Genomic DNA, 12432 nt, shown 5'->3' on the forward strand with positions numbered 1-12432 from the left:
ATGCTGTACAAAATAATTGTACTAGCAGTGCAGCAGATAAGTCTCAGTGAAATAGTTTTTGACAATAATTTATTAGCCGTAGTGCCGTGTGGTTTTCAGCATTTTACAATAGAATCACTCCATATATTTCCCCTGGATGTCGTAAAAGGTGACTAAGAGATAGGCTTATGGAACTTGGAATTTCTCTTGTAGACGATGGGCTAGCAACCTGTCACTATTTGAATCTTAATTCCATCATTAAGCCAAACAGTTGAAAGTGGTCTTTAAGTCTTTTCAAGACTGTGGGCTCAGTCTTACTCGCAAGGGAAATAGATGATATTATATGTATGTATGAACTTAGAAGCCTATTATACGCAAGGCTTCAGCGGCTAGTTCGATAATCTAACATTAGGCTTGTTCTGATATATAGTAATGAAATGTAGCCAATGTTGGTATGGCACTAGCAGTAGCTGGTTTCACTGAGATGACAATGCTGCGCTGGATGTGTGGAGTTTCACGGAGAGACCACGGGAGGAACTCCCATATTTTAGGCTGCCTATACGTCCGTGATATAATAGACAAAATGTAAGAGAGCCGTTTAAGTTGGCGAGTTGCTTTAAACCCGATTTTATAGAACACTACCAGATATGTCAATTATTTTTTTACACACTTCACGCCCTGAATGTTATCAATCAATATCGATCGAACGACAGTTTCTTTTTCATTATTTATTTAAAACAGGTACGTAAAATACCTGTACACACTAAGACACCTCAAAGTATTTAATGATACCTTAACTTGTATTAGTTACCTTGGATTTTTTTAAGTGCTCCAAATATCATATACCAAGGCCAACATGTTATTAATATTTGAAAACTATTTACAAACTTGCATTTGCGTTAATTTGACGTTCAAATTTAAACTGCATGTTGATATTCGTAGCAACTGCCATGCTGCCGGCATACGGCACGCTTGATGCCGTTTTTATCGCGCGCTAAACTATCACTGTCTCGTTTTTTTATTATGCCGTGGAACGGGACAACGATAGGGACTAAAACGGCGTCGCGCTTGTCATACTACGGGGCTGGCTTAGTGAAGAAAAACAGTACTTCCAGCGCAGATTGTACAGTAATCAATGGAAAGACTTTTGAAAGAAAGATGAAGAAATCTTTCGAAGAAAGATGTTTTTTTTCTTAGAACAATGTGCTGGTAACCCTTGACTGTTCTGTATCTTCCTAGCTCTATGTGGCCTTCAATGTTGTGTTACTATTTATTTACTGGCTCTTTTCATCGCAATGGATTAAGGCGTGATAAACACGTATGTGTGTCTGTTAGGTGGGTTAGGCATAGGCATGCGTTCTATCTAATTTGACGACCCCGTGGCAACTAGACAATCCGCATAAAGGGCCTTAATTAACCCTTACCCTTATGGCCTTTGTTGTCAAGGGTCCACCATATTCGGTTACGTGGATATAGATATCTGATGCATATGTAGAATCAAAGTCGTGCTTATTGCCCTTAGCCCCCTTTTACGACATCCAAAGGAAAGAGATGGAGCGCAATCTACAGTGCCGCGAACCACATTGATCTTTCATTAGTCTTTAATAATGAAATTTATTAATTAATTTTTATTGCAAATGTTACTGATTTAATTCCTTTATCTTACTAGATAGTTATATTTCTTCTTCCCAAATTAATAACATAATTATTTCACACGATGACATCGATTGCTCAATTTCGTCTGGTTCCCAATTAGCGATCGCAAAAGCCACGTAAAACAATAAACCTTCAAAGAGACACCTATATTAATTAAAACTTAAGGCTTGTTAACGTCTCCGGGAAGAACTTAATTATCCCGCCTCAGTCCCCGGTACAATGTAATGGGATATAGTTTGTGGAATGTAGGAAGAAAAAGAACGCTATTTTCTATGCATTTTTGTGAACATAAATTTGTGAAAGAATTTTTTTTATAATCAAATTTTTTATGTAATTTTCTTATAAAATTATCGATAACGTTAACTATAATCAGGGCTGTATTAAGTCATCTGCTTCTCTTGTAATGCACATTTATATACATGATCACGTCTACATCGCGTACGGGCTGGAAAGAGTCAATAGTATTGAAAAGATTGAAAGGTCACGTTAAGCTGAATGACTCCATGTAAAGCCTCTCCTGTAATAGCTTACATTTGGTAAAAAATATGGTGTGGTTCCTTGACAAAGAGTCCTGGCTTCGAAAGACTACCTAATCGAGTGAAGACGCGGGTGAAAGTTATAGTTGACTATAATACGCAAAGATTACACGGCTTCCTTATTAAGAAAGTCACATAATCGTGACCATGTTTGTAGTTTAAGACATCTAAACGTCACTAAAGACAAAATAACGACGTGACAACTAATAAGCGTTGGATAGTCCAATCACGACTCTTACTCGTATTGTCGTTAATAACAGTTAAAGCGTGCTACTCGTTAATAATGCAGTTATAAGAATATTTACTTGTGTACTAATAAGTGTGTTTTCCGTGGTTGCTGGCAGCAATATTAAAAAAAAAAAATAGGACCATTCCATTTCTTTCCAATGGAAAAAGGTGTCGCAAATGACTACTAAGGTATAGGCTTATAAACTAGGGATTCTTCCTTATGGCAATGTGACCTTTCAGTATTTCAAGGTAGCTGGCTCCGTCTAAGTACCCTGATATAGACGTGATTATATGAATCAATCTACGCCCGACTAATAATATGGTAGATGCTTCTCTTCCCTCAGGAAAGTCCTTTGCAAAGGAGATTTTTGTAAACTTGGTATACTTATTTTAGGCAATGGGCTAGCAACCTGTCCCTGTGTGACTCTCAATTCTGTCATTTCGCTAGACGTGTTCTTCGAATATTTTGACCATTGACTCTGTTCAATTTGTAAAGGATAAATAGAAAAATAAGTAACTGAATTGGTAAATTACATGATAGTGGAAAAAACGTATTTAATTTGCATACGAATAATGTAGAAGCGTTACGCTCTGAATGGCCTTTTTTTTTGTATTAGTATTGTATTTTTGAGATAGAATGTTTTAGAAACGTTTAGTAGGTATGCATCGCAACGTAGCATATTCAAATTCAAATTCAAAAATTTTATTCATCATATTAATAATAATTAATAAAAATTTTGAATTTGAATTCATCTTTCAATTATTATTCCAAATATCAATAAGTAATCATAGTAAACGATTACCTATGTTACCAAATAACTTATTTGCGTGTAAATAATTTATTGTTGTTCCAATTATAATTCGATGAATAAAATATTGCTGATTTTATATATACGAGAATAAAATAATTATATAAATAAATAATATTAAATTGATTTCTGAGTGTCTGTTAATTTTTATTTATCTGTTAAATATCTATTGAATATTTTGAATTTGAACTTTTTATATTTTTTGTAATAATAATTAGTCGCATAATGAGTAGCCAGCTTAGTTTACTTTCTTCGATATGTCAACTCGTAAACAATGGTCCATTTGCGTAACAGCAGTCACGTCGCGGCTGAAAACGAAAGGGAAAGTTGAAAGTATGTTAGGCAAACTTTGTATGTGGCTACCATTATGAAGAGTATCTACTCGTATACCTAAATAGGTATCTTTTTTATAATAGATATGAATACGATGAACCCCAATCTGCCTGGTGGTAAGCAAGATGAGGCCTAAGGTGGTGCACGCAAGCTCAAATAATGCCTATTCACTGTTACCTTGAAAATCCCCAAGTTACAACTTACCGATACATACATCGGGGAAGAGAGATTATTTATTCCGGTCAAAGAATATGATAGCACAAATGTATGCTTACTTATTATTAGAAGACGCGGGCAAAAGCTAAGTTTAATCCTAAACATAAGATTTGAATTTTTGTTTGAAACAAATAAACCCAAAAACTTGCATCATACCTACTGAACTTTTTGAACAATAATATAATATTTAAGGTATGGCACTTGCGTGTCGTTGCCAGCACAAAAAGAAAAAGAATAGGACAACTCCATCTCTTTCCCATGTATGTCGTAAAAGGCGACTAAGGAATAGGCTTTTAAACTTGGGATTCTTCTTAGGCGATGGGCTAGCAACCTGTCACTATTTGAATCTCAATTCCATTATTAAGCCAAATAGCCGAACGTGGCCTATCAGTCTTTTCAAGATTGTTGGCTATGTCTTCCCTACGAGGGATAAAGACGTGACTAAATGTATGGCGCTTGCGTAGGTGGTTTGCTTTAGCTGATATTTCCAATACTTTAAGAAACTGCTATTATATGTAGTTCAAAAGTCTGTCTCTTACGTTTCACTGAATCGATTTAGTGATTTAATTAATGTAGTTAATTACTCATTTCAATAATAGTGTTCTTCCTACAAACCACAGCCCCAAAACTAACATACGTACAAAATACAACTATTGGAACTCTGCTGAAACTTTGTATAACATTATAGACTCATTAAACAAGCAACACATCCAACAAACTGTTTGCAGGACAGTTAATTTTCTCAGCTAACGACAGAGCGCTACTCATCAGTAGCTGTCCAGTTGAACTGGCGCTAAAACTTTCTCTATTTATCACATTACTAAGGGTTGTGTTATTTTTACTGTGTCCACTTAAACCTTTAATTAAAATTAACTTGACTTAGTCGTCTTTTGTTTTGACTTTTTCGACGCGCAGTGAAAATTATTATAAATACATGATGGCCGTCTTAAGTTTTGAATTTTTCGAACAGAATGTAATAGAATAAGAACATAGACTATATCGAAAAGGGACCTGCTCTCACTGGAAAAACTCCGTAAATACTCCTATATTATTGTTTTCCTACGGTACCTACTTCAAAATTGTGACCATTATGTAGACAAGCGTAAGTGTTGAAGACTGTTAATATTTATCATTAAGGTATTCGAACAGTAAGTAGACTTCTGTTGCTGTCCCAAAAAGTACCGGGAAAGTGCGAAGATTCTTCATATTTATACAAAACCCAACCTATGCTACACAACAATGGATCTCCACCTTTAAATACCGTTAAAATAATATAATTTGCGAGGTCTCACGTAACTTCAATCAGATTTGCGGTTGTCGGTCAGCGCTGGAGGGAGTTCAAAAAGGTGTGTTTTTAACTTTTTACCGAAGCGGGGAGAATAATTTGCAGAATAGCCTTTTTACATTTTTGTCATTATTTCTATTTCGTTTTTTACGTAAATAATTCTTAATCATGAGTATTATTAAAATGGCCGTTTATAATAAAAAAGTAAAAAAGCAAGAAAAAATATATATGATGATTAAACGATGACGATTTCAGGCTTTCGCGTTTCTATTTTGATTCTTACTTGACGATCTAAATAAAATATAAAACTTACTGAAGTAAAAAGCATACATATAAACAGATCATTTTTAAATTATCTTTCAACGTGTCCCTTACTGTGTCAATTCTATGAGTTATAACAAACTCTGTTGGCAACAGAATATGAAACCCTTTCTTTCGACTTAAAGTTCATTTTTGTCTGTGCATGAGCCGTGGGAAAGATCACAATCGGGATGCGAATTCCGAGTAGGCTATGTACTTCTTTGTCCTTTTGCTGGCGTCAAGTGAGAGGCGAGTGACTCGATTTTATCACAATTGTAGTACGTAATGAGTTGTGTAAGTCCATAAAATTAATTAACATTGATATTAAACAGACTTAAAAGGATTTTTTCATTGCACCTATCTATAGTGCGTATCTTTATATATTTATGGTCTATGTTCTCGATTTTTAGAAAAAAATATTAAATATTTATGCATGAGGTAAAAATTCAAAATACAAATCCATATTTAAACGTGTTAGCGCCATGTTACATGACCATGTAGGTAATTTTTTTAAGACAAATAAATTAAGTATACTGTACTTATTTACTAATTTTAAAAATTTATATAAATAGATAAATTTTTTATTGCACCATAAGAGTAAAACATACGAAACAGCACAAAGAGACAGAGAGATAGTATAAAGCGGACTTATCGCTTATGTAATCTCTGCTAGTCAACCTTCTAGTAATAAGTAAATTGATTAAAAAGTCATTAAAAATTTCGCAATTGGTTAAGGTTTAAGCAGCTTCCATCTACGTTTTCATAAACAGCTTGCGCTATGTTCATTGTTTTAAAGCTATGTTCACAAGCTATTCGGCGACTTGGAACTATTGCGAAGTGTCAACGACATATATGTATTTAAATTTACGATGTGTGTATACTCGTAGGGTAACCATATTAAAAATACAAAGTGGATTTCTCATGGAAATGTGAAGTAATGAGATTCAGATCGATAAAGACTTACCTCGGGACTCCAAGCAGCCAGGACTTACATTTTTGTAAATGAGTTTAGTAATAAAAAAAATTTTAGTATTAATAATAAGTCGTATATTTAACCAACCATTGTGGTTGACGTCAAATAAATAACTTAAAACTAATTTAACTGCCGCTTCCAAAGCGTCAGTGCAGAAGAAGCAGTAATGTCACACACATAGCTTTATATCGCTTACTTTACTAGTAATGCAAAGCCTTATAGACTTCACTGATTTACTAGCTGTTGCCTGCGACTTCAACTTCGTAAAATAATTGGTAGGGTAAAACAAAATAAGAAATCATGTTTTTTTTTTAATTTTGTTTCCAGTTTTGTCACATTGCTCAGTTAATTTATCTTGCTGGCGTACAAAAATTCCTCAAAATTCCAAACGCGTGGCAACTCTATATTGAAATTCGAAACTTGCAAAGTTTCGACACCGAATAACACGTTCACTACATTTCGGTGAACCGAATTCGGTTCATTATAAATCCCAATTAACACACAGTAATTCGGATGCACCACTGCTTTTAATGCAACTAATTCGCAACACGACGAAATAGCATGCAAAATAAACTATGTACTCGTATTTTCTGTAAAAAAAATTAATAATTTTATGGTTGCATATTTATTGTTTTAAACCGACTTTAAAACGAAAGAGATTCTCAATTTGATGGTATTTTTTTCTACTGTGCTCTTTCTCACAGTTTTGTCTGAGTTCGAAATCCATCAATGATGACGATCATGAGGAGAAAGAAAGTCAAGTCAGTATGCGACTAATGTCTGACCTAACTAACATACGTGACCCCATGGTTTGAAAATTTATACCCTTGTGATAACAAGTGGCCTTTCAGCCTTTTCAAGTATGTTGGCCTTGTCTATCCCGCAAAGAATATAGACTATATGAATGCATGAATGGCCTTGTACGGTCGCGTTCATAATTGCAGTCATAGTTCGCAAAACTTTATAGCTTGCACCGCTGCTATCACTCACACATTCACACAAATAACACAATAAACAACAAGCGGTGAAACGTTGGGTGACGCGCCATCAAGAGGGTAGTGTAAAAAGTCGACCGCGCAGCGACCGTCGTCCGCTAATAATCAACACAGCGACAGCCACACAGCGGAGATCCATGGTGGAACAGTACGAAAATAATGGCTTCATACCGACCAGAATATTTGCGGAACAGTTCGACACATCAGTGGTTACTGTTCGTTGAGTTTGCATCGTGAGGGACTACACCACAGACAGCCAGCAAGAAAGCCGTATTTATCCGAAATAAATAAGCAAAGACGTTTAGAATTTGCTGGGCAGTATTTGGATTTTGCCTGGAAAGAAGCGATATTTACGGACGAAAAGTTCGTTTATGTCATCACTACACGGTAGGCTTCATTTATGGCGAAGAAATGCAACTCGGTATGAAGAAAAAAATATTGTGCCAAATATGGAGTCTGGACACATATCTGTAAATATGTGGGGCTGGATGAGTGCTGCTGACCTGGGGAACAGGTGTGGATAGCAGGATGCGCTACAGCTGCTCATTATGTGCAAGTGCTGGAAGAAACCATGTTACCAACTGTGCGGTATATTTATCCGATTGATAATATGCCAACAATATCATTTGTGTCCTGTGCATCGAGTCCATTATAGTGCGTGAAAGGTTCTGCCAGTTTATATTAAAACTACTAAGTAATTACTTAGATAGTATTTAAGGACAGCTTCAATATCTTTTCTTTATGAAAACGAATAATTAAGCTGTAACCTTAATAACAGGAGATAAGTAGATGATACAATTAGTGTAATATGCTGTATGTATAGCTTTATATAATCATCAATATGTAAACAAAACTATAGGTAAACTGTTTCAATAAAATTTACTAATTTTAATTATTGAATGTTTTATTTTCTCCCTCTTGTTTAATATTTCTTGCTGATTTCCGTGTTTGAAGACAACTTTCCGTGTTTGTAATTCTTAGATATCAGTTAGTTAGTCAGTCAGTTACTTAGTTCAAATGGCACCTTGAAACATTATAAATTGTCAGTAACACAATTTTTTTTTAATAGGCAGAAAAAATCCTTGAATAACTTCGAAATCCAAGTAACGCTAGTAACTAGACCAAGCGAGTGTCAGCAAGCGAGATTATCTAATATATCTTAGATCTCACTTGCTCACACGAAGTAATAAAATTGCTACCCAATAACTTTCAAAGGAACCACTACCTATGTTAGGGTCGTGTGCAGATAAACTTTCAACCTTATTGAAATGTCATAAGTCTGGCAGTCGTAGGCTTCCCTCTATAGGCAAATCTTATGCAAATAATGAGAGACGATGATATCTCGATCGACAATTATCGGGCCCAGTTCGGCCATCGTTGATTACAGTCTCTTTCTGTTTTGTTATGTTATATGTCATAGAGTAATAAACTGTTTTACTTGGTAATCATTGGTATTAAAGACCGTATTCATTTGATGGAATATTTATTCTTTTTAAATATGCATGTGTGTGTGTATCTATTGGAACCACAGTGCACGCTATTTTAACCCGTAAGAATTTTAAAACTATGACTGCAGATATGAACGCGATCGTACATTAGTAACTCAATTAACTGAACGTGCAGGTTTCTCGCGATGTTTTCACTCTTTGTATGTGTTTAATAGTAATAAAAGCAAAGGTATTAAAAGCATTTAATTACTGTTTCGCCTGTAAATGAATGCAGATACGAATAAGCCGGATTTTACGAGCAATTTCTCGATTATCCAAATTGAAACATTGAAATGAGGCAATAATGTCGCCATTGAATTGCACGAAAATGAACTCAATTATCTGATGTGTTGAATTTTCGTTTAGTTTTTGCATTATAATCGAGCGGATTTGCAATAAATGAACATGATTATGAATATTGTTATACACACTCACTCAGCCAAGCCAAGCTTGACCCGGTCGCAGGTAATTTTATTTTACACTATCTACTTATTCGTATTTACTTCAACACTATTAGTAATTTTCAAGAAGATCCGTTCAAAGGTTTTGACGTGAAATAAGATAAAAACAAACACACTTTCACATTTGTAATTTTAGTTTGTTAGTATGGTTACTATATACATACATTTAAATATGTCCTAAATCGCATTTACGATGAATCCTTCTATACTTAAAACAGTCATAATAATACTAGGCGGCACAGATACAAAATAAATAAAAATACAAAACAAAAAAGATTTTAAAAGACGCAATCCGTCGACCACAATTCCAACAGATTCTACTAAAACTGATGGTAACACTTATTAATTGTTGTCTTTATCATCTCATAAGTAGTACAACTACATGTCATAACCTTAATTTCTTTGTTCCAGAGACGGGGAGTACGGATAAGAGCAATGGTATGAAGGAACCGGGATCACCTGAGGAATTGGTATGTCTTTTACGAACATTTCTGTTATTTTATTTTTAATTATCAAGCACACTGCTGGACAAAATCCGTCTCTTATAATTTTCACCTTAACGGGTCAGAAGAAAGTCGATTTCAGCGGAAAAATAAAACAAATAAAATCTTTTATTCACTTAAATTTTGGATACATGTTATGTTTTTGAGCAGATTACATATGGCACAAAAGTTATGTATCTTAGAGTATCGACCTAATTTTATATGTAAATTGTTACATTTTCTCTTATGCACCTACTAGAACGGTGTTGCCATTTTAAAACATTATTGATTTTTTCTTTTTTATAAATTCGTTAGTTTTTAAGTGCAGTTGCACACTACACGACGTCATCCATCTTCTTTACACTTCACAATCTAATTTTATACTATTTAACTGACTTTAGAAACTCAAAATCATGTAGGTACATAAATTCGGTATGTAGTCAACGGGTACACTAAAAGAGTTAAGTAAAAGACAAAAAATTATGATTCTTTTGTATTCATAATACTCTTATCATCAGGGTATATAAATTCCGAACCATTTACGAATAATACGTTCCATTCTACAAGACCGGTAGCAATACAATTTACAAGGGATTCTAACATGGATATTGGATTTATATTCTAAGATTCGTCTTCTATCTTGCTAAAACTTGAAAGGCGTCCGATTTCAGGCTGATTTATGGTTTAACAGGAAGGTATGGTAAAATATACTATTCATCCTTACCGACTTCCCTTTTTTAGGCTTTTTTTATACCACATAGGTAATTTAACTTCTTCTTTTGTAACATGACAAGCTCGTTGGTTTAGGGTACTTGTCCTGACCTGACCTGATGCCAGGACGTCCGCGATTTGATCAGGTTATTGAGATTATCAGTTTTATAATACATATACATACATATTTATAGCAAAAGTATACATAATAGCTTTTGCTCGGGATACTGTTTTTGAAATGGTTTCCATAATTTCCTTGTCACGATTCACCTATGTTATTATTGTATCTGAATTGAATGTTCAGTTCCAGTGTTTTAGTTGTTTCACTCATCTTTTAAAACAAAATTTAAAAGAGTTCTGTACATTTAAAAAAGAATGACAAACATTCAAGACAAATCTTTTTTATTCATTCACTTAGTGCGGATCACGATCGCGTTACACACGGCGTATTGACCTTTCGGGAATCCTTAAAGGTAAAATCAGTCGCTTTGTGGCGAGATTTCCTCTGAAGAGGGTATGCTTGGCTCGGCAAATTGTCACGTTTTTTTCTATTGAGCTAGGTTTTGATTTGATCTCAAATTGGTTGTATCGCTATTTTTAAATGGTTTTGTTTTCTTCATGCAAGCTCGTAGATTTAAAGTAGTGGCAGTGAATGCGAGTAGAATGTGCTTAATACAAACAAAAAAATATTTGATGGAAAATTGTTATATATGGAAAATTGTTATGTATGTTGTATATGTATGTAATAAATTTACCAATAAACACAGAAATCGAATTTATATACCGTTTTTTTGTGATAACAATAAATAAAAATACAGATTATAATATTGTTACTTTCTGATTCTGGATTCAGTCATTATGCCATTCAGCTACACGTGGCTTTTAGTCCCCTTGGAACTGTCGGACCTGCCTACCCCGTGAGGGATAAACAAGTATAAATGAATATTATATTGTACTATATTTGATCGGTTAAAATCATTCAAATATTATTTTTATTACCTAGTTATAGATATTTTTTTAAATCACAAGACTAGAAAGAACTGAAGATGGTAAAAAGCAAGTTAGGAGTTTAGATTGTAGGTTTACAATTATATGTATATATGATGTATGCGATCTGTGCGTACTGTTGCAGATTTGTCATCGGCTGATTTGTGATTGTGACTATGACTGATCGTTCCTTCTGTCATTAAACGTAGATTAAGTTATTCTATCTCTCTCCAATCGAGCTTGTTTGATAAAATCGGGTATGTTCTGGCGCTACGTTAGTTCAAGAGACCAAAATCGAGGAGCTAGTATTATACCATCCTATTCGAGTCGTCTTCTATCAAACTGATTACTTTCAAATACGAAGCCCTTTGAAACTTTGCACCTAGTTTGTTTAATTAACAGCTGTTAAATCGATTATTTTCCAAGTCGATACTCGCCGTATCAGATTCACAGAATCGAATTCCGGACAGTTGGATGCGAGCCAACCATCGCAGTTATAAATAGATCCCTCTTTACGGTAAACGACGTTTTGCGACTGCATTTTCTACTATGTTCTTTAATTGACTTAATTTATTACTAGACTGTTGATCGCGGCTTCGATTCTATAGGAATTTAAAAAAAAGTTATTTTCAAATCTTTGTAAGTACTTTTTTAAAAGTCCATCTTTGTGCCGAGGTTCATAAATAGGTTGAGAAGCATACATACATACATAATGATACATATGGTCACGTCTATATCCCTTGCGGGGTAGACAGAGCCAACAGTCTTGAAAACACTGAATGGCCACGTTGTGCTATTTGGCTTAATGATAGAATCCATGGGAAAGAGATGGAGTGGTGCTATTATTTTTTGTATTGGTGCCGGGAACCACACGGCACAGAAAAGCATATGATTTTTTTTCTCTCAACGGTAATTTTTCGGGATTAAGTGTACTGAGGTACACATTTAGGTGCCGGAGACGAGTATGAGCTGTATTATAAGAGCGATCACACTC

General features: G+C 34.5%; 1 protein-coding gene across 3 annotated transcripts in view; it reads left to right on the forward strand.

The window, feature by feature from the left end:
* The window catches only part of LOC106135712 (apoptosis-stimulating of p53 protein 1), a 267044-nt gene that overhangs the window by 130813 nt on the left and 123799 nt on the right, over window positions 1-12432 (forward strand). For all 3 annotated transcript variants that reach the window (XM_060948225.1, XM_060948227.1, XM_060948228.1), the window contains one exon: window positions 9670-9728. In XM_060948225.1, the coding sequence (XP_060804208.1) occupies window positions 9670-9728 (59 nt within the window). The remainder of the gene's footprint in view (window positions 1-9669; window positions 9729-12432) is intronic.

The sequence above is a fragment of the Amyelois transitella genome, chromosome 15, assembly GCF_032362555.1.
Source record: "Amyelois transitella isolate CPQ chromosome 15, ilAmyTran1.1, whole genome shotgun sequence".
In the NCBI taxonomy this organism is placed as follows: Eukaryota; Metazoa; Arthropoda; class Insecta; order Lepidoptera; family Pyralidae; genus Amyelois; species Amyelois transitella.